Source organism: Malus sylvestris, chromosome 1 (assembly GCF_916048215.2).
Source record: "Malus sylvestris chromosome 1, drMalSylv7.2, whole genome shotgun sequence".
Lineage (NCBI taxonomy): Eukaryota > Viridiplantae > Streptophyta > Magnoliopsida > Rosales > Rosaceae > Malus > Malus sylvestris.
This window is the reverse complement of record NC_062260.1, coordinates 8,868,769-8,892,577: the sequence shown is the minus strand read 5'-3', so window position 1 is coordinate 8,892,577 and position 23,809 is coordinate 8,868,769. Positions and strand designations below refer to the sequence as shown.

The following is a 23,809-nucleotide window of genomic DNA, read 5'->3' as shown; positions in this document are numbered from 1 at the left end:
TTAACAAGGCAAGATTAAAATCTTGGAGATCTTTAAATCCCAAACCACCTTCACACTTGGGTTTAAATTTTTTCCACCGAAGCCAATGAATTCTTTGCCTACCTTGTTCACGCTCCCACCAGAACTGGGCAACAATTTGATTTAATTCTTCACAAAGGGATTTTGGTAGCAAGAAAGTCTGCATCGTATAAAGAGGAACAGCTTGAACAACGGTTTTAATCAAAATTTATTTTCCCGCATTACTAAATGGGCTTCCTCTCCACCCATTAAGCCTCTTCCACAACTTTTCTTTAATGTAAGCAAAAGCTTGTTTCTTTGCCTTTCCCACAAAAACAGGTAGTCCCAGAGAGCGGTCGTGATAACTGACCCTAGCCATCCCCAAGTAATCTGCTAGTAGTTGACCGTCGTATTCCGTGAGATTACCACTAAATGCGACACATCTTTTCAACAAATTAATACCTTGACCTGAAGCTTCTTCGTATGTTTTAAGTAGAAGTTTTACTTGAGAACACTCCTGAAGTGTGCCACGAGCAAAAATAAAACTGTCATCCGCAAAAAGTAGGTGGTGTATACTCGGCGCACTCTTTACAAACCTTAACCCCTCTGATTCTTCCTTGCCTTCCCACATATCAAACAAAAACTAATACGCCTTCCGCACATATGACAAACAAAAACGGTGATAGAAGATCCCCTTGCCGGATTCCTCTTTTTGGAAGCACATATCCCACAGGCTCCCTATTATTTGTTAAATGTTGTTTAAGTTTCATGTTATTTAAGTTTCAATAACTCCCCGAAGTAGTACTAGGGTGGAGATTGTGTTGTTATTTGTTAAACGTTGTTTAAGTTTCAAGAATTAAAATAAAATGAGGTAAGATAGTATAGAAGGGGGAAAAATATGTGAGAAATGGCACAGAAATGGCTTAGGTATTTATAGAAAAAAAAAATTTTAATTTTTTTTTTCAAATTTCATCGTGAAAATAAAAAATAAAAAATCCAACGGCTACATGACGTGCAAAGAAAAAGGTGCAAAAAAAACAACCACTGCAAAGGCAGAGGAAGAGGGAGACACAACCTAAAGAACAGAACAATTGTGAATCAAAGATGCAGAAAAAAAGATGCCAAACGTTATGTGTCCGTTGGCTGTTGACAAATTGAGCCCCTCAAATAGGTTGGTTGGCTGGCTAACAATGCCCAGCCCAATGGCCAAAGGGTTGAAAAATGGCCTGCTGGGTCCCCTTTTTTTTGCCCAACTCTCCATTGGAGTTGGGTTTTGGAGCATTTCGGACTAAAATTTGGCATATGGCCCTATAGCTATCTACATAGGAGATAGCTTTAGTTGTATATGGATCCTCCAACTAACTTAATACTTTCATTTAATTTTTAATTTCAAAATAGGTGGAAAGTTCGAATTCCTTCTCTAATGAGAGCAGCTTATATGCAATGGATCCACCACCGTGTCACCTCTCCATCCAATAATACATTATTCTATGAAGAAAAACTTGCACATATATAGGAATTAGGGATAGGGGATGCCATAGACGTTCACGTTTTTTGTCTGGGTGGAAGATGACGGCAGCTTGCCAACAGGGCTTACTACACATATAAGGCTTAGGAATAGAGGACGCCACATGGTGGCGAACATGTTTCACGTAAGTACTCCTCCCCAATCCACCTAATAAAAAAATCCTTAAATTACATTTGGAGTAAGTTGTAATTTATGTGATGGTCCACTGCTTTCTTACACCTGTAGTCCTCCTCCTATGCCCATTAAACACAAGCCTACTGCTCTCGCTCCTCTTTGGAAAAGATCATAACACCATCGATCACAAGACAGAGAAAGAGGAGAGAGAGAGAAGCCAAGAGAAAGCTCTAATGGTTGTAGTACCAGCTCTTTCAGTATTCATCCTCCTCAACCTTGCCACAGCCGCCGCCGCAGACTCTCCTGCATGCAACCCTACATGTGGCTCCCTGCAACTCAAATACCCTTTTGGCACAGGCCCTGGTTGTGGCTCCCCAATTTTCCAATCCTACATAACCTGTACATTTACCAATAATCAGCAGCTCCTCCTCCTCACCACCCACACTGGCTTATACCCTATCACTTCAATTTCCTACTCCACCCAAACCATAACCCTAACCCCACCCTCCATGTTCAACTGCACCTCCATGCAACCCTCCCTCTCCAACTTCGGCCTTGACTGGGCCTCCCCATTTCAGCTCGGCCCATCAACCTTAATCCTCCTGTCATGCCAGCCCCCCACCTCTTCCCTCACCCTCAAACCCTCCGGCATGCCCGTCTGTGATCCCTGCTACTCTCAACTCTGTGCTTCTATCTACACATGTCCATCCGTGGTTGGTCTTGGCCTCCCCTTGTTCCCTCCCACAAACACGTGCTGCGTGTATTCACCTGGGAATCTTGATGCTAAGGGTGAGTTGGACCTCCACGGGTTAAGATGCACATTTACATCCGTTGTGTCGCTCGGAGACTACCCGACGGACCCCGTGCAGTGGGAGTATGGGGTGGCGTTGAAGTACAGTCACGGTGGTTTGGACAGTGGCATTGTCGATACAAAGTGCAAGAGCTGTGAGATGAGCGATGGGGTTTGTGGGTACAGGGTTGATGATCATGATCAGTTCCTTTGTGTGTGTAAGAATGGCTACAACACCTCCTCCGATTGCCTTAATAATTACACTCCAGACTCGAAGCCCCTTTGGGGCTCCGGCGCATCTGATGATTTTCCAGTTGCTAATTGTAAGTTGTTCTTCAATGTTTTTTTTTTTTTTTAAGTAAATCGATGATATATAATGAAAATGATTACAGCCTTAAGGAAGAAAATTTGATCCAAATCATAGAGATTAGGCAAGAGCTAGACTCCACCTAAAACATTTAAAATAACTGTGGTAATTGTTTTTAAATGTTGATGCTAATTTGTCGTCATAAAGTCTGGTTTCATGGTGCGTAAAGTGCGCACCCGATGCCTTTGAGCTTCACTGGAAAGTGTGTATTCCAGTTTTGCGAAACCTTGAATGTTTGCAACTGATGGGTGTGTTCGGGGAATAAAGTCAGGTTTTATTGCGTAAGCAAAAGAGAGAGAACTTAAGCGTTAAGGCGCAATAAAAGTTGTCATTTTGAACTACCGTCGAGTAGTATTCATTTTTTATTTGTAAGTAAGAGATTTTAAATTCGATTCTCGTCGAAGGGGAATTTAAACCACATTATTATGGCTAGCCCAGGATGAGACTTAGACCACATCCTCTTAGCGTAGATAATATCATTTATTCAAAAAAATAAAAAGCAGCAATGGAAGTTACAAAAAATTTCAAATGGGAAAATAAATCTAGCTATTGTCACTAGTCATTAGGGACTTCCTCTTCAATACACTGCATAAAGAATTCAAACTATTCTCCTCTTTGTAACATATTTTATAGTAAAAATATCGTTTGTATTTAAAAAAAAAAAAAAAAAAAAAACCTATAGCTGATTCAGTCGTCATCTCTTCAAATTTGCAGGGAAAATATGGTCTGCGCTCATGGCTGGCCTGATGATAATGGCTTGAGAGAGAGAGAGAGGGATCTATGTAAGTTGTAATAAGATTTAGAAAAAAACTTAAGCTTTCTTACCGAAGTTGAGATTTGATTTGTTTGGAAAAGATTACCTTTTTTAAAATCTCAATTGTTAAAACGATTAGTTTTTTTACTAGGATAATGTTTTGTGTTCTCCCAATATTGGGAACCTATTTGTCTCCAATTATAATTACCGTATTTTCACAGTATGAAATTTATAATCGAAACTTTTAATCTCTTTATCATTATCTAAAGATCATATATGCAAAAAATATTTAATTTAGAGATCGTGTAGTCATTCATATATATTAAAGAAATTGATGATTCATCATGAAGAAGATACTTGCTACCAAAACAGTCGATTGGTTTGGCACGCATGGATGGCTAAATGAGTTTTTGCAGATATGATCTTTAGATGATTATGAAAAGTATAAACGGTTCCGATTATGAAGTTCGTATAGTGAAGATACGTTAATCATAAGTGGAGGGACATGTAGGTTCCTCTATGAATGGTTAATTTGATCTATTAAACAACTGAAAATTGATTTCTAATATTTTTAGCCAGTTTCCTATAAAAACAATAAAATTGACAAAAGAGTACTGGCCTCTCTTGACAATCCCGTTCTCTTAGACCTCATGGTTCAAAAAAAACTATGATCACCCACCATTCAATCTTAATTGTGCTCAATCTTCCTTCATCCAATCCAACTTTGACATATATATATATGGAGAAATAATTTATCAACAATACAAAACGAAAAGTTTTTGTAAAAGTGTCAAGTTGTAATTAACAGGTGAATGGAAATAGCTATTTCAAAGGAATAAGGATAGAGCCAAGTATTATTCATTGTCAAATGGAAAAAGAGCAGGAATAAATGTGAGCAACATATCAGTAGGCATCTTCTGCGCATATATGTACTACATAGGAAATGCGGTGCTCCACTTGAAAGTTGGGTTGTGGGAGAAACCTTACGCATCTGAATTCCACAGTACTGGTAGTAGGGAACTTGCATGGTCTTATAAATATGCTGGGTTATCATCCAAATTGTCAACTGATTTTGTAGTGGAATCTCAACTTTTTTTAAGGTATTCAAGCAGGTTGTCTCATGTGTCAAGCCCAAAGGGCACACGTGCTCTACGTCATCCCGTTCATGTTGTTCACATGTTAGGCTTGAAAATTCGCCACAAGTGAAGAGGTTTGTTGAGATTGAATCTCACATTGATGGGAGGATAGACCTTAACGGGCTTATAAGTAAGTTGGGTTACCCCCAAAATATTGGCAATTGCTTTTATGATGGAATCCCAACCCATATTGCCAATTGGTTTTATGTGGAACCCCAACTTCCCTCATGGTATCAGAGCAGGTTTTCCCATATGTCAAGCTCAACACCCACATGTGCTTCGCGTCACCCTGTTTATGTTGTCCATGTGTTAGGCTTAAAAATTCGTCACACGTGAGGGAGCGTGGTGAGATTAAATCCCTTGCGTGGACTTATAAGTAAGTGAAGCTACTCTCCATATTGCCAATTAATTTTGTAGTCACAATTAACCATTTTCATAAATTAGTTAGAATGAATTCTATGGATGCAAATTTCTTTCTCCTTGATCTTGGACAAAATTGCACCTACAAAATAAATAATACCTTAGGTCAAGGCCAAGAGCCTCACGCGCCCACGATGAATGGAGGGGTTTTGGCCTAAGAACCTCTGATGCCAAAGTTAGAATTTTGAGGAAAAAGTGTTTAGAGAATTTGGAGAATTTTGTAAGAGTGTAGAACTTAGGTTTTTAGAGAAAATAGGGTAGTATATATAGGGCATGGCCGGCCCCCTTTGGAGAGATGGTGATCGGGCCTTTGTGGCACTTTTGGGTGTAATTTGTAGTTAATTAGCCAATTAATAGATTAATTAGGTAATAAATCAATTAAGTAGCTAATTAATATAATTTGAAAGGAATGTTTTGGGGGTTACCTTGTGGAGAAGATTTGATGAGGATGGATGAAATAGGTTTTGAATAAATACCTATTTTGGGCACTTTTGACTTGATTGAGGGATGATTGTCCGCTGCTCACGTGTAGAAGTTTTGGTGTAATTTTTTCATTTTCACCCTAGAATCCACGTGTCGCCTCCATATTTTTCTTGATTATTTTTTGCTCCACAAATTCGAACTTTGGATCTAAGGACCTGTGATATCATCAGTATGCATAAAACTACCCCACAAAGGAGAGGAGGCTATCAAGAAGAATACTGAGATCAAATCCAAATTATAGCTCCGTATATGTCAAATTTTAAACATAAGAGATCACAAATTTCAAACGTGAAGATTAATTTAGAAGCACTATCAACAAGAAAAAATGTTCCCATAGAAAAAAGGCCACGTAAATGAAACACTTAATAAGACTTATTCGGGAATCAATAATTCGAATTTTAGTTTAAAAAAATACAATAATGACACGTAATTTAAATAAACAAAACAAATGCTAATGTGGCTATTAGTCAAAACACCTTAATTAAAAGTTAAATATGAACAATTTTTTTTTTTGTCAAACAATATATTGGTTAGATTAAATGTAGATAAGGGAACCAAAGCGAGGTTCTAACCCATCCATCACTGTGGTAGAGGGCCGGCCATTTGCGAAAGGAATAAATGTTTGATCTGTTAAAAAATTCCTGGGGATTCTAAAAACTCCTATTCTTTTCCTTCTCAGTGTGTCTGATCTCCAGTGAAAAAAACAATTTTGAAGACCTTGAATGTTGATCAAACGGGAAGCAGAAGGATGGCACAATACAAACCAGCATCATCCTGATGTAACAAATAAATAGCAGTAACATAATACAATTCAACTATAAGGTTCTGAGTATCTTTGTCAACAGAAAGCTTAAGGCCAAAGTACAACACAAAAGTTAGATTTCTTATTTATATTGAGACGAGAAGTATTGGCTTTTAGGTTTTGGTCCAATTGAAGTCTTGGTCTCAGAATTAAAAATATGTAAATATTGGTCGTTCATGAACTCGTTGTAAGAGTATGAACATGAAATTGGGTACTTTGGCATTGGTTGTTTAAGTCCAATTGGTATAAGAAAGCCTTATAAGAAGATGTATACTAATTCTTGTTGATAAGGAATTTTGTTGTAGCATTATACTGATGTGTTAGAAAACATAAGTTGTTTTCTATGAGGATTCTAATAGGGAATCCTTGTTTTGTTATGAGAAGGTGATATATATGTGTGTGTAGATAATCTGACAGAGAGGAGAAGAATTGCAGTGCACTGAGTTTCGGTTTGCAGCATTCATGGCATCTTCAGGTGGAGGTTCTTTAGGTCAGGGTATCGCACCACTCTTATATGTCAAGGTTTTGTGTTTTCTTGATTGTAATTTTAGCAACTTAATCGAGTTTATGAATTTATGTTTAACATGTGGTATCAAAGCCATAGGTTTAAGTTCTTAAATTCAATCGGCAAAATCAATTGAATCATATATAAAAAAATATAATTAAAAAAGGAGGAAATTGTCGTCATCAGGTTTCGAAACTGGTTTAAGTTTTTGCCTAAATAACTAGGTTTTTTCACAAAAACGGTGCGTTTTAATAAAATAATCTTATTTAAAAATTTGATCATTACAACTCGAAGTCTGTGGAGCCAAAAATAATCAAGAAAATTGTGGAGGGAACACGTGGACTTTTGGGTTAAAAAGACAAAATTACCCTTGAGGCACACCGGGATTCTCACGAGCATGCAACGGACAATAATGGCTCAATCGAGGTCAAAAGTGATCAAAATAGTATCTATTTAAAACCCTCTCATCACTCCACATCAAATCTTCACCTACAAGGTAACTCCCAATTATTCTTTTCAAATTGGGATTAATTACCAAATTAATTGCAAGATATTATGTCAAATATCTTGCAATAATATTCAAAACACTACCATAAGTTACCGGTCCCTATTTCTCCAAAGAGGGTCGGCCACACCCCTATATATAGCTCCATATTTCTCCAAAAACCTAAGTTCATTCTCTCCCTAAAATTCTCTAAACACTTTCTCTCTCAAATTCTAATTTTGGCATCGGAGATTCTTCGGCCAAAGCCCCCCATTCATCGTGGACGCGTGAGGCTCTTGGCCCTGATCTTAGGTGTTATTATTTTGCAGGTGAATTTTTGTCAAAGGAGAAGACGGTGGAAATTTGCATCCAAAAATTGGTGCTTTCATTAACAGTCTTGATTCCAATGCTTGAAAAAGACTCACATTCAATGTTTCTAATTTTTCGTTCATCCATAGATTTTCCCACACATTCCTATTCTTAGATTTTTTTTATAAATTCTTTGAAATAGCCCTAGGGAAGAAGTATGATGGTGAATAATTTTGGAACCACAACGAACAGTACTCTCTACGGATTTTCACCCACGGAGGACCAACGAATGAACGGTACTACTCTAAGTTCTCGATCCCGATACACCAAATCTTCCGCGACATCAAGAGTGAACCGTGGTTCAAGCTACCAAAACAATCAAAGGGAGATACTTCCAAGTTTGACCACACCAAGTACTGCGCATTCCATCGAGGTCCCAGTCACACAACTGACGACTGCTACACTTGGAAGAACTATCTAGTGATGCTGGTGAAAGAAGGCAAGGTCCTTAGACAAGCCAGTTGCGCATCCTAGGAGAAACGTAAACGTCGACGAAGAGCTGTCAACCAAGATAATTCGGATCAATGGCATCTTCGTCGAATCCGAGCGGTCGGGAGCCACCAACAACTCCAAGAAGATAAAGATCCAGCAGGCTCTACTAGTCTCACAGGTCTAGGCAGTAAACATCCAACTTGGACCCATCATTGGCTTCAACAAGCAAGATGCTGAAGGCATCGACTTCCCACATAACAACGCACTAGTGGTATATATCCAACTAGCCTATGCTATAGTTGACAGAATGATGGTGGACAACAACAGCACAGTGAACCTACTTCTACTCTTAGTCATTTAGCAGATGGGCTTGGAAAACACGATCATACGCCAAGCGAAAGTACACACTGGATTTAACGGTCACACTTCGACCGCCATCGGCAAAATAACACTCGACGTGAGAACACCCCCAGTGGTCTCAAAGAAGACGTTCACAATAACTAGTGACTCGTCTCCCTATAATGGGATTCTAGGCTGGCACTGGCTAGTGAGACTAAGCGTGATAACCTCTGTCGAGTATCAAAAATGTGATTCCACATCCCAAGAGAAGAAGTCGGAGAAATCAAGTCAAACCAGGCCATATCTTGACGATATACTGTGCAAGTACTGAAGGAGTAAAAAAAGAAGTCATTTAACCCCATAAAGGCTACTAAAGTGTAGAAAGATAACCCTACCTTAACCGAAGATGGGGTCAAGAGACGCTGATCACATATTTCTTGACCCAAAGCAGCAGTCAAACCACATTAACAACTTGGCGAAGGCAACAAGGCCCAACCCCGTTGATGCATATTCAAGGTAAATCTGAGCGATCTTGAATATGAAGTCCCCCACTACTCTGAATGAGATTCAAGGTCTGACCAAACGAGCAGCCGCACTTAACCATTTACCCTTGTTATCCATCGATCAAAGTGAGCCTTTTTTTTTCACTCAACCAAAAAGGATCAACAAGACGAATAGAGAAACGAGTGCAAGAAAGCATTCAATGACTTGAACAAGTACCTGACATCACTTCCCTACTATCCAAACAGAAAGCAGCAGAGGACTTATTTACATGCTTGAAGGTATCTGAAGAAGTAACAAGCTCTACCCTCATACGAGAAAAGTTAAGGGCCCGACTGCCTGTATTCCACAGTTCAAAAGCTCTCTTCGATGTAAAAACCAGCTACCAGAATTTCAAAAGCTAACTTTGGCGACAATTGTTGCAATTCGAAAGCTCAAGTTATACCTTCAGAAGCAGGCAATCATTCTCATGACACACTATTCCGCCTAATCTAGATGCGCAACGACTAAGGCGCAGACATTGGCGGATGCAAAGTTTTTTTACGAATGCAACAACTCAGCCCAAAGGGCACACCAAGGGCAGACAAACACTAGAATGAAACACTCAAAAGCAAGTTTTTTCCTTGTTGCCCCAGAAGATTCTACACAGGAGCAACATGTACCAACAGTTGACCACCACCTCCTGTTGTGCGTCACATGGCCCCAGCTGACCCTTGCTCCATAATTCGACTCTAAAGTGGCCTAGTACTGGCAGTTGAACATCTCCTAGTGTATGTAACATGGCCCTAGCTCCATGGCTCCCTATCGCGCCTTCACGCCTAACCTAGGCAACTCAACAGAGTGACCAAACAACGCCTCAAATTTAACCGAGCACGCCTTAAGCATGCCTGCTCCACCCGATAAAGACTTCTGGCATTTGCATGTTAACGGTGCATCCAATTACAAAGGCTCGAAAGCAAGGGTTGCCCTTGTTACCCCAGACAATTCGATGGTCGAGTAGGCAATCACTCAAGGCTTCAAAGCATCCAACAACGAAGCAGAGTACAAAGCCCTACTAGCAGGCCTCCGAATGGCAAAAGACATGGTGCTGAAAAAGCTTACGATCCATTCTAATTCCCAGTTAATCACTAGCCAGACTACTATGGAGTACACAGCTAAACATCTAAAAATGGCACAATACCTAGAAAAGGTATGAAAGCAACTTTAGGCGTTTTAGACTTACACCCTTACTCAAGTTTCGCGGGCAGACAACTACCACGCGGACGCGTTAGACGGTATAAACTCAGTCCTCAACCACCAACTCAAATGCTCTATTTCGATTGAGTATCTAGACAAGCCAAGCATAGAGGCAGAGCTAGCAGTGGAGTATGTAAGTAGGGATCGTTCTAGGCCGGGGATTATGAGGGATTGCTAAATCACTTGGAAACTGACTTGAAAACGTAAAAACAAAGTTTAAAACACTAACTAGACTCAAAGAATGCAAAACTATACTTTAAAACACTAAAACAAACCAAAAGACTCAAAACAGCCCCTAAACACTCAAAACTACCTTAAACACACAATCTGGGCAGTTTTGGGACTCTAACACAAACTTGGACGAATTTTGGTTTTCTAATGAACTAAAACACTTAAAAACATAATCTAAGACAAGTTCTAATTAATATGACTCAAAGAAATAAGATGGGGTTGATTTTGGACGAAAATAATTAAATTAAGACAAGAACAAAGTAAACAAATTCTTAGACAAATTTAAGTGAATCAAAACACTCTAACACACAACCAAAACAAAAATTAAACACTTTGAAACAATAAAGTAAAAGGGGGATTTTGGTTTTAATGAATTTGAAAACAAAACAAACTTTGTAAAACAAAACATATTGTAAGTGAATTTGAATGAAACTTATGGATGGAAGATTAGCTAGGAGGTTCTTCTCCACATATGTCACACTTGCATACAAAACGATTTCCAGTTGTTTTTCGATAAGCTATGAATACTCAACGCCCCAAATTAACCGTGAATTGCACTAATTAACCCTCAGTTTTTTCCACAAGTTATTAGGTTGGATGATTGCATACGACAACCCAAAACATTCCCTACAAGTTCCCTACATGAATTGCATAATAGAGATACAAGCAAGAATCATTAAGTTCTATGAAAAACATAAGCATTGACGAGGCACTCGTTACTATGATTTGCATGAAACTTATGCCAAGAGTTTACTTAACGTGATTGTGACTAGCAACCTTCACTACTTGTGAATATAAGTTTATAACGATTAGGTGAAACTCCCTTATATTCTAGCGTCAAATTCATGCATGAAAATTAAGCGTGCACTCTTAACCAACATACACAAATTAGTTTTTATATGAATGGATAAGTAAATTGAATTCACAACTTATGAATCACAACTGGATGTAATCAAATCATATTGCAAGTATGAACATAGTTTCGAATCACCCCCTAACTAAGAGGGGTTTAGTTCCTCATACTCACAAAGCAAAGATACATAAAATTAGACATTAACATCAAAGGAAAGAAAACACCTAAAATGCTCCAACTTGGTAGCAAGTGCATCCAAGATTCCTCCTTTCCCTTGCTTGCGGCAGATTGGGTTATGGACAGATTTTGGGTAGTTTTATGATGTAGAATGGATGGGGAATGGTATGGAAGGGTTTAGGGTGAGTGTGGAGGAGTGTTTGATGGTTGGAGGGTGGTGGAGAACTAGGCAAAGAGGGTGGAAGAAGGTGGAGTGGCTGTTATGTTTTCTAGGCACTAGAATGGTGTTTTTGGGGTGTTTTGCTTCCTAGGGTGTGTATGGACGAATTTTTGTGATAAAATGATGAATATGGGGGATTGTCCTTTGGCCAAGGGGTGTAAACATGTATTTATAGGCCCCCAAAAACCTTAGAAAAATCAGGTTAGGTTAAGGATGAAATGCATGGCAATTTGTGTGTATGGTGTGCAATGGTCCAAGGGTGAAAATGAAGTAATGATGCAAAGTGTGAAGGGTAAAATGGAGTGGTGTTGTAGCTAGGGAGCATGAATGATTGTGTACATTGCATAGAGATGGAAAGGGAGGTGAAATGTGCCAACAAATGGGTCAAAGGTGCAACAACATGTGTTGCACATGGCATTGGATTCCAAATGTGAATGATGGAGCATCAATTGGTGCATGTAATGGATGTAAATGTTGTCTAAAATCTAATGAGTGAAGGGAACAAGAGGTATCAAGCAATTGAGTGTAATAATTAAATGAATTGAAGCATGAAATTAGAAATTATGTAGGGGACAAGAGTGATCAAGCATGGCATGGAATCCAAAGGGAATTCTATGTGGTTTGCATGGCAAGGAATGCAAGTTGGGGTGACAGATTTTTGGGCTGTTTTCTTCATCTTTTGGACCATAATTCTTCATATTCTTGGCCTCTTTAGTTCTCAAATTCGTCCATCCACTTGGCCCATGCATTTGCTATCCATTCCAAGCCCGAAACATGCTCCAAAGGCCTCCAAAATGCATCTTCTTGCATACTTTGTCCATAAAATCTGAAAACACACGAAAATGACTTTAAACATTAAAATAACTAAGGAAACACGACATAAATGCACAAGAACAAGCCAACTAAGTCGCATAAATGATGTGAAAATTATATTGACACACAAATTAAACCCTATTGATGACAATTGTAGTAATGATGCAAGTAGGGATCGTTCTAAACCGGGGATTAACTAGGGATGCTAATCAACACAAATAAGACTTAAAAACACTAAACTAGACTCTATAGACTCAAAACTAACTTTAAAACACTAAAAACAGCAAGAAACAATAAAAAGACTCAATTCTAGACCTAACAAGTGATTTGGACGAAAATAGAACTTCAAAGACTCAAAAGATTTAAAGGAAACAAGTTTTGACTCTAAAAACAAGATTTAAAAGCAAGGGGTTTGGTTTTGACGAATTTAACTTTTAAAATAGAAACTTTGAAAACAAACTTGACAAAAACGATTTCAATGTAAATTAAGATGGTGAAAGTCTAGTTAGAAGGTTCCTTCTCCACACATGAAACATATGCATACGACTCGATTTCCAGTTATTCTTTCGACAAACCATGAATGACAATGCCCCAAATTAACTAGATTGCACCAATTAATTCTCAGATTTCCCTAGATTCATTGAATTGAATGGAATACGCATTACAACCAAATTATTCTTATCAAGGACCCTAACTATGGAATACGCATGATAGAGACACATATCAAAGATCATTAAGTTCAATGGAAATCATAAGCATTGACGAGGCATTCATAACTATGGAATACGCATGTTACTCTTGCCAAGGATTTACTTAACACAATCGTGACTAGCGACTTTTACTACTTATGAATATAAGTTAATAACGATTAGGTGAAATTCCCTTATACTCTAGCATCAAATTCATGCATGCAAACTAAGTGTCGACCCTCAATCAACATACATAAACATGTTATCAATCAAATAGATAAGTAAACCACATTCACGATTTATGAAATCATAACTGGACGAAATCAAGTCATATAAAACATATGATCATGGCTTTGAATTCCCCTCTAACTATAAAGAAATTAGTTCCTCATGTTCGCAAATAAACAAAGATAAATAAATTTAAACATTAAAACAAAGATAGAAAACACCTAGAAACGCTCCAACAATCCAAGCTTCTTGAATGGCAAGCACGGCTCCAGATTTCTTCCTTCTTCTCCTTGCAAAACTCACGGCACAAGAGGGGTGAATGGTGTAGTAAATTATGGTAGAGGATGGTGACTAAATGGTGCAGCAAAGGGTGGTATTTATAGGCTGAAATTCGCAGCCCCTATGTAGCAAAGGAAAAGGATTTAAAAGCCTAATTTGTATAGGATAATAACACACAATCCTTGAAGGAAAAGGCTAAGGCTTTTAGAAACCAAGGGGGAAAGGAATAATCAGGTTTCTAGGAGTCCTAGAAAGGTTTGGGGCGTCACTTTTGTAGGAGAAGGGATAAGGCCTTCTAGAAAGGTTATTTTGTGGCTGATTTCTAGAAAAACAAGGGATAAGGTGTGGCACCTTTGTAGGAAAGGATTAGGTCTTCTAGAAATCCCATTTTAAGCATCCTAATCTAGTTAGAAACCCTCCTAAGTGGCTGGAATGTGGATAATTTAGGATTAGGATAAGATAAGATAGGATAAGGTTTGTTTGGATAAGATAAGCTAAGATAAGGTTATGGATGAGGTTTTGGATAAGATCCTTCTCTTGAGTTGATTCTTTGGCTTTAATTCTTCTTCTTCATGTAGGAATACTTGCTTGAGTAGGAAACTTCATTCGTCTAGGAATCCATCTTCAATTAGGACTCCTACATTGATTAGGAATCCTTCTTCATTTAGGAATCCTTCGTTTAAGCCATTTCCTACTTCAACTAGGAAACTTTGTATCTTCAATTCTTCAACTTTGAAACACCTTCCTAGCTTCATCAATTCCTCAAATTCGTCCATCCCTTGTGCTTCATGTGCATGAACTCCATTCTAGCCCAATTTTGCTCCAAAATGCTCCAAATTGCATCCTTATGCTCCTATCAAATTCCCCCACACTTAGCTTTTGCTAGTCCTCGAGCAAAACAAAACGAAACAAAACGAGTAAAACACAACCTAAACCTTCCAACAATCGCCTCAGGGATTTCCAATGCACATGACATGTTAAAAATCATCATTCCCACAGATTTTAGCCATCTTTACGCTTAAGCACATACTTAATCATAGTCACTACTTATTAGTTCACAAATAACCAATTAAAACGATGTTTTGAATGTAGTAACATGCCTTAGAGAATTTGCTCAATTCCTTACTAGATATGCACTCAATTTTCACACAGAATTTCTGACTACACACCCTATACTAGTTATATGTGAGAAGATTGATGTAAATATGAAAACGAATGCTCACATATATGTATGACAAAGGAAGCACTTTCCGGAGTTAACAACATGTTTAAATATGATCTCATGAATGGAATGCTACTACTTAGATGCGAGAACCAGCGACACCATATGCTCATACCAATGTTAAACTCCACAAATTGAAACACATAACACTCAAGATTAAAGTAAAGGGTTGTAACGGGGCTTGGGGTATTGGCTAACAAAGAAGGGTAAAGGATAAACAAACGTTCTTAAAACAATAGTAAGCAAAGCAATGAAATTGACACTTAGAATTCACTTTAGAGTGTAGAAAACAACTTTAAACACAAAGGGGAATACGCATGCATATTTAGGGTCAAATGCAACTTTTTGGACCCTTTCTTCAACAATCAACACTTTTAGAACTCTTTTTCACATCTTTTCAACTCTTTTTTCATACTTTTCACATTTTTTCTTTTTCTTTTTCTTTTTCCACGAATTTCATTTTCTTTTTCTTTTTCATGCCTCATTCAAGACTTTGGCACACCCACAACAAAACTCACTTCCCCCACACTTATTTTCTGCCAATAATGACCAAAAGGAATTCATTTTGAGTCATTTATTACTATGCTTCAAGAACAAAGGTATGGATGGTCCTAATCTAGGCTAGGTAAGGATAATGTGGGTTAACAAACAACATAGGCTAAACAAGGCTCAACGGGGTTAAACCTACAAAAACAAATGCATGGAATGAAGGCTTTTTGGCTATGGTGGTACTACTAAACAACTTCATCTTGAATATGTGTTATGCAATTCAATAACATGTTTTGAATGACATTGGCATGAGTTCTAGTGTTTGGAACTAAATGATGAAACGCCTTCTAAGTAGTAACCAAGCAAAGAATAATGAGATCATGCAACGACTTTAGAAAACAAGAATGCACAGATTTTAACTCTCCAAATAAACATTTAGGCTCAAGTCTCACAAGGTTGTAGCGTTTGTTTGAGTTCCTTCCTTCAAGCATGTTACAAAAACTGATTTTTTTCTTTATGATTACATGTGAAGTCATAAGTTATAACCACAACCAAGCATAAACCAAAGAGTAAATCAAACTTTCATCCATGTTTATAACTCTCTTTAACAATCATGCAATTACAAACCGAATCCTCATCATTGTGTTGGAAGGTACCCTAAGACACAAACAAACACACAAAAACAACTTTAAACCGACTCTTTTTGGGTTTTTTCAAAACTTTTTCTAGTTTTTTTTCTTGAATTTTCGGATTTTTTGGTAAAGCCACATAAAAACACATCAAAACTTTCTAAAAACACTTAAAAACAATGAAAAACAACCTTTGAAATGTTAGGTGGTAAAATCCTACGAATTTGACACAAAAACACTTTGTTTACCCTCCCACACTTAAACCAAACATTGTCCTCAATGTTTCAAACATAGACTCACACAAGAACAAGCAAATATCACAACTAGCAAACATGACAAATATGGCAAAGTAAAAGCAATAAAGAGTAGGGTTTAGAAACGCAAATCTGATTATGATGCCGGAGCTTCCTAGGTCCTCTTTAGTTGCATGGGTTGCCTCCCAAGAAGCGCTTGCTTTAACGTCTTGCAGCCAGACAATGCTTCTATTTACGCTCCCCTAGGTCCCATAGCATGAAATTGATCTTTGAATGGAAGGTGATACTTGAAATGATCCGCCAAAGGTTTCAATTCAAAAGTGGGTGCCTGAATCATGAACAACATGTAAGTACAAAACGTAATGGAAATTGGAGAAGATAACTTACTTGCTTTGTTCGACAGGAACTCAATGACAAACACCACTTCTTGGAAAGATTCAGGGATATTGGATTCGGCCAGATTGAATGTGATGGTTGGGACTTGCCCCGTGTCAAAAAATTCAACGTCTTTAGGCTTCGTTGTCTCAAATACGTCCTCTTTGATGAATTCTTGATATTCTCCAGCCACTACCTTCTCTTGAATCCTTCTTCTTGGTGTACAATTCTCTTCAGGGATTTCAACGCAATCTGGAACTTGTTTTGGTGTACCAAGAATTGGGATATCACTTTGCACCTTGGGAAGGGCTTCCATGATGTCTTTTTCACTTTCTTCTTTCTTGGGAATCAAAAACCTGCGAGGAAAAGGGACATTGGGTGTAATGGGGTTAGAATGAATTGAATTTGGAACCACCTTACCTGAGTTGGACGGCATAGGGACTCTAGGAGGCTGCGACAAGGGTTGTTCTACCCTTGCCGTGGGTATGTCTTCTTCCTCCTCCTCAATTAGCAGCTGTTCGTCCTCCTCTTGGCTTGATTTGGACGTTTTTGGGCTTGTTCCAACCTCCATGCCACTTTCCACAATTATAGCATCATGGATTTCAAAATCTTCCTTCAAATTTTCAATAGTTGCATTGGAGAGTTCACTTTGCTCTTGAATTTGTACCATGAATTCCATAATCTCTCCCATTTGACTCTTCAATTTATCCAACTTCTTGTCTTGATTTTGTTGGTCTTGCGTCAAAGAGGTTAGTACTTGAAGAATTTGATCACTATCCATGGACATACTTGAATTTGATTGGAATTGTTGTGTGGTATGCGGTGGTGGCTGTATAGGTGTGGTGTAGAACTCGTCATATGGCTGCCAATATGCATCTTGTTGAGCCTCCTTGGCTTGATTTTGTGAGCCCTGCACCAAACAATTTAATTCATTAAGAATTTGATTATAATTTATTGACGAACCTGAGTTTGATTGAGCATATTGCATAGGTCTTGAATAGAACTCCTCCTCTTGCTGCCAATATTCATCTTGTTGGAATTGTTGAGGTTCCCCCCACATATAATTTGAATGATCTCTCCAAGCCGAATTGTAAGCGTTGGAAAACATGTTGTTGCTTAGTTGATCATAGCCTTGATAACCCCAAGCATCTCCGTTTGCAGTGAATTGAGGACGTTGATGAGTTGGATATCCATGCCCATAGGACACACCACATGTAGGGACAGTTTTCATTGTGGTCCTTCCAATATACTGCGTTAACTGAGAAGTAAGATTCGTTATTTGAGCTTGAAGATTAGCAATTGCCATGTCTTACTTCTCTAGTACCTAAAATTAAAGAAAGAAAACTAAATCAAATATCAAAAGTGAAATAAACAAAACTGGGTGATTAGCAATTTTGCTAATCCCCGGCAACGGCGCCAAAATTTGATGTGAAAATTATATTGACACACAAATTAAACCCTATTGATGACAATTGTAGTAATGATGCAAGTAGGGATCGTTCTAAACCGGGGATTAACTAGGGATGCTAATCAACACAAATAAGACTTAAAAACACTAAACTAGACTCTATAGACTCAAAACTAACTTTAAAACACTAAAAACAGCAAGAAACAATAAAAAGACTCAATTCTAGACCTAACAAGTGATTTGGACGAAAATAGAACTTCAAAGACTCAAAAGATTTAAAGGAAACAAGTTTTGACTCTAAAAACAAGATTTAAAAGCAAGGGGTTTGGTTTTGACGAATTTAACTTTTAAAACAGAAACTTTGAAAACAAACTTGACAAAAACGATTTCAATGTAAATTAAGATGGTGAAAGTCTAGTTAGAAGGTTCCTTCTCCACACATGAAACATATGCATACGACTCGATTTCCAGTTATTCTTTCGACAAACCATGAATGACAATGCCCCAAATTAACTAGATTGCACCAATTAATTCTCAGATTTCCCTAGATTCATTGAATTGAATGGAATACGCATTACAACCAAATTATTCTTATCAAGGACCCTAACTATGGAATACGCATGATAGAGACACATATCAAAGATCATTAAGTTCAATGGAAATCATAAGCATTGACGAGGCATTCATAACTATGGAATACGCATGTTACTCTTGCCAAGGATTTACTTAACACAATCGTGACTAGCGACTTTTACTACTTATGAATATAAGTTAATAACGATTAGGTGAAATTCCCTTATACTCTAGCATCAAATTCATGCATGCAAACTAAGTGTCGACCCTCAATCAACATACATAAACATGTTATCAATCAAATAGATAAGTAAACCACATTCACGATTTATGAAATCATAACTGGACGAAATCAAGTCATATAAAACATATGATCATGGCTTTGAATTCCCCTCTAACTATAAAGAAATTAGTTCCTCATGTTCGCAAATAAACAAAGATAAATAAATTTAAACATTAAAACAAAGATAGAAAACACCTAGAAACGCTCCAACAATCCAAGCTTCTTGAATGGCAAGCACGGCTCCAGATTTCTTCCTTCTTCTCCTTGCAAAACTCACGGCACAAGAGGGGTGAATGGTGTAGTAAATTATGGTAGAGGATGGTGACTAAATGGTGCAGCAAAGGGTGGTATTTATAGGCTGAAATTCGCAGCCCCTATGTAGCAAAGGAAAAGGATTTAAAAGCCTAATTTGTATAGGATAATAACACACAATCCTTGAAGGAAAAGGCTAAGGCTTTTAGAAACCAAGGGGGAAAGGAATAATCAGGTTTCTAGGAGTCCTAGAAAGGTTTGGGGCGTCACTTTTGTAGGAGAAGGGATAAGGCCTTCTAGAAAGGTTATTTTGTGGCTGATTTCTAGAAAAACAAGGGATAAGGTGTGGCACCTTTGTAGGAAAGGATTAGGTCTTCTAGAAATCCCATTTTAAGCATCCCAATCTAGTTAGAAACCCTCCTAAGTGGCTGGAATGTGGATAATTTAGGATTAGGATAAGATAAGATAGGATAAGGTTTGTTTGGATAAGATAAGCTAAGATAAGGTTATGGATGAGGTTTTGGATAAGATCCTTCTCTTGAGTTGATTCTTTGGCTTTAATTCTTCTTCTTCATGTAGGAATACTTGCTTGAGTAGGAAACTTCATTCGTCTAGGAATCCATCTTCAATTAGGACTCCTACATTGATTAGGAATCCTTCTTCATTTAGGAATCCTTCGTTTAAGCCCTTTCCTACTTCAACTAGGAAACTTTGTATCTTCAATTCTTCAACTTTGAAACACCTTCCTAGCTTCATCAATTCCTCAAATTCGTCCATCCCTTGTGCTTCATGTGCATGAACTCCATTCTAGCCCAATTTTGCTCCAAAATGCTCCAAATTGCATCCTTTTGCTCACTTTGTCTCTAAAACCTGAAAACACATGAAAATAGCTTAAAAGACTAATTTAACCAAGAAAACACAACATAAATGCATAAGAACTAACTAACTAAGGCGCATAAATATGCTCCTATCAATAAATGTGCTCCTATCAAATTCCCCCACACTTAGCTTTTGCTAGTCCTCGAGCAAAACAAAGAGATAAAACGAAACAAAGTAAATAAAACACAACCTAAACCTTCCAACATTTGCCTCAGGGATTTCCAATGCACATGACATGTTAAAAATTATTATCCCCACAGATTTGAGTCATCTTCACACTTAAGCACGTACTTAATCATAGTCACCACTTACTTGTTCACAATTAATCGATTAAAATAATGTTTTTGATGTAGTAACATGCCTTAGAGAATTTACTCAATTCCTTTCAAATTATGCACTCAATTTTCACTCAGATTTTCTAACTACACACCCTATACTAGTTATATGTGAGAAGATTGATGTAGATATGAAAACGAACGCTCACATATATGTATCACAAAGAAAGCAATTTCTGGAGTTAATAAGCAAGTTTAGATATGATCTCATGAATGGAATGCTACTACTTAGATGCGAGAACCAGTGACACCATATGCTCATACCAAATTCAAACTCCACATATTGAAACGCAGGACACTCAAGATGAAGTTAAGGGTTGTAACGGGGCTTGGGGTGATGGCTAACAAATGAAGGATAAGGATAATAATCGTTCTTAAAGCAATAGCAAGTAAAGTAATGAAATTGAAACTTAGAATTCACTTAGATTGCATAAATCAGCTTTTAGACACGAAGGGAAAATTCAGGCAATAATTAGGGCCGAATTCTATGTTTTGGACCCTTTCTTCAACAAGCAGCACTTTAAAACTCTTTTTCGCATATTTTTCAACTCTTTTTTTTTTTTTTCTTCTTTTCTTTTCAACAAGCATAATAACTCACACTTCCCCCACACTTGTTTTCTGCCATACATTAATCAAAAGAAATACAATTTGAATCATGCTTTACTATGCTTCAAGAATAAGGGTATGGATGGTCCTAAACTAGGCTAGGTAAGGATAATGTGGTTTAACAAAGAATGTAGGCTATCAAGGCTCAATAGGGTTAACTTAAACATATAACGATATGGGATACATGGCAGTTTGGCTTTGGTGGTGGTAACTACACAACTTCATCTTGAATATGTTTTATGCAAATCAATAGCATGCTTTGAATGAAATAGGCATGAGTTCTAGCATTTGGAACTAAATGATGAAACGCCTTCTAAGTAATAACCAAGCAAAGAATAATGACATGCAACGACTTTAGAAAACAAGAATGCACATATTTTAACTCTCCAAATAAACGTTTAAGCTCAAGTCTCACAAGGTTGTAGTGTTAGTTTGAGTTCTTTCCTTCAAGCATGTTACAAAAACTAATTTTTTTTCTTTTATGATTACATGTGATTTCATAAGTTATAACCACAACCACGCATAAATAAAGAGTAAATCAAACTTTCATCCATGTTTATAACTCTCTTTAACAGTCATGCAATTACAAACCGAATCCTCATCATTGTGTTGGAAGGTACCCTAAGACACAAATAAGCGCACAAAAACAACTCTTTTTTTGGATTTTCAAAAACAATTTTTCAAATTTTTATGAATTTTCGGATTTTTATGTCAAAACACACTGAAACACTCCAAAACAGCTTAAAATACTTAAAACAACAAGGAACAACACTAGAAGTAATGGGTGATAAATTTCTACGAATTTCATGCAAAACAATGGTTACCCCCCCACACTTAAATCAAACATTGTCCTCAATGTTTCAAGCATATACTCACACCAAAAACAAGCAAATAATAAACGACAAATAAACATGACAAATATGGCAAAGTAAAAACCAGACAGAGTAGAGTTTAAGAACGCAAATCTGGTTTTGGAGATAGTTGATCTTGTTGACTTTCCACAGCTTTGATCTTGAACTGGATTGGAATTGTACGGCGAAGCTTTTCTCTTTGGCGATGTTGCAATTCCTTATTTGTTCTCCAAGCAGATGTGGCAGCTTCTCTAGTTCTTCATCTCAGACTCCTTCCGCTGGGATGATTGTGCAAGCTGCATTCTTCTCTGCTTGTTTCTTCTGCATGACGGGCAGGCATGAGGGAGAGGTGTTGGTCTGTTTCTTTCTTCAATCTTTCCAAGTGCCCACCTCTTGCTCTCTTTCTCCTTGTCCTTAGTTGAGGATGAATCAGCACGTTGTCTCCACATGCTTCGAGGTATCATCTTCACTTCCCTTATACGTGAGAGACGAAGCGGAAGCATAAGATGATGAGTACTCGAGAGCAGGTGCTGGCTGGAGAAAGGACAGGGAGAAAGCATGATATGAGATACTCGTGCTCTCAACCTTTATGATATGAAATACTTGTGCTCTGGATGGGTTGTTTGCAGGGGTATCCCAGGGGATGAAAAATACAGAGTGACTTGAGAGGGTTTGTTGGAAAGCCATTTCAGAGAGGATGAAGGGTTAAGTAAGGCTGAAAGTTGGGTGAGACTGCTTCACTTTGAAGTTCAACATTTATAGAATTTTCTTAATGGCTGGGAAGGCATTGTTCCATTACTCGTGTCGGCAAGCCTGGGATAATTTAACAGTAGTTTCCACGTGCATTCCGCTTCTCCAAAAAATTTCGACTGATTGCGCGTGATTTACGCAACGCAGATGTGCAAATTGACAGATGCTGACACGTCTCGATAAAGCAGAGGTCTCTTTAATATCCAGAATTTACGCTTCGAGTTCTGAGCTTCGTTGAGGGCAGAGATTGCATGTGACAAGTGCTGACGAGGCTGAGAGAGACAGATGGTTGGAATCGGTGCTTCGACAAACTGCCCGTGATTTTCGCAAAGCTGAGTTGCGTGTGATGGGTGTTGACGAGGCTGAGACAGTTGACGCTTTTCGGTATCTGGAATTGGTGGTTTGTGAGCAAGCCCAACTTTTGAGAAAGCTGGCGCCTCTTCGATCTCCGAATGGCTTCTTCGATTTCTGAGCTCACCTCTTCGATCTCTGAAATCCCATCGCGTGCTGATTTTTATAGAGGTATGCAGGACGTTCAAAGCACACTTGAATTTCTGCCTGTAAAAACTCCCGTTTTGCACTTCTACGATCTTGACTTGTCTGATCTCCTCTTTCTTTAACACCTCTGAAAAATGTCTGGCCCTTCCGACCGTCGTTTTGACTTAAACCTTGATGAAGGAGCAGCCCCTCCTTCTCCAGACAACATATGGCGCCCGTCCCTCATATCCCCTACTGGTCCTCTCACCGTTGGGGATTCGATGATGAAAAATGACATGACCGCTGCGGTGGTGGCCCGGAACCTTGTCACCCCCAGAGATAACAGACTGCTCGCTAGACGGTCTGATGAATTGGCGGTTAAGGAGTCTCTGGCTCTTAGCGTGCAGTGTGCGGGTTCTGTGTCCAACATGGCCCAACGCCTATTTGCTCGAACCCGTCACGTTGAATCGTTGGTGGCTGAAATACAGAGTCTCAAAGAGGAGATTAGAGGACTCAAGCATGAAAATAAACAATTGCACAAGCTTGCACACAATTATGCCACAAACATGAAGAGGAAAATTGACCAGCTACAGGAAAATGATGGTCAGATTTTACTTGATCACCGGAGGTTTGTGGGTTTGTTCCAACCGCATCTGCCTTCGTCTTCTGGGGCGGCACC

At 38.2% G+C, this 23,809-nt stretch overlaps 1 protein-coding gene and 1 long non-coding RNA gene across 2 annotated transcripts; one reads left to right on the top strand and one right to left on the bottom strand.

The window, feature by feature from the left end:
* The first annotated feature begins 1,659 nt into the window (after positions 1-1,659).
* Positions 1,660-3,806, top strand: LOC126628019 (wall-associated receptor kinase-like 20). The gene is made up of 2 exons (XM_050297600.1): positions 1,660-2,752; positions 3,511-3,806. The coding sequence occupies exons 1-2, from the start codon at positions 1,723-1,725 to the stop codon at positions 3,555-3,557; spliced, it is 1,077 nt and encodes a 358-aa protein (XP_050153557.1). The 5' UTR covers positions 1,660-1,722; the 3' UTR covers positions 3,558-3,806.
* Positions 3,807-11,396: 7,590 nt separating this feature from the next.
* On the bottom strand, positions 11,397-22,815 carry LOC126628015 (uncharacterized). The gene is made up of 2 exons (XR_007625206.1): positions 21,994-22,815; positions 11,397-12,564 (listed from the first exon to the last, which is right to left on the bottom strand). It is a non-coding gene; the product is annotated as an uncharacterized LOC126628015 (long non-coding RNA).
* Between the last annotated feature and the right edge of the window lie 994 nt (positions 22,816-23,809).

What these genes read in the sequence shown, in the direction of transcription:
- LOC126628019 (XM_050297600.1), top strand. Translation starts at nt 1,723, where the DNA reads ATGGTCCACTGCTTTCTTACACCTGTAGTCCTCCTCCTATGCCCATTA. An exon ending in TGATTTTCCAGTTGCTAATT is followed by an intron (nt 2,753 to 3,510) that starts GTAAGTTGTTCT and finishes TCAAATTTGCAG; the next exon opens with GGAAAATATGGTCTGCGCTC.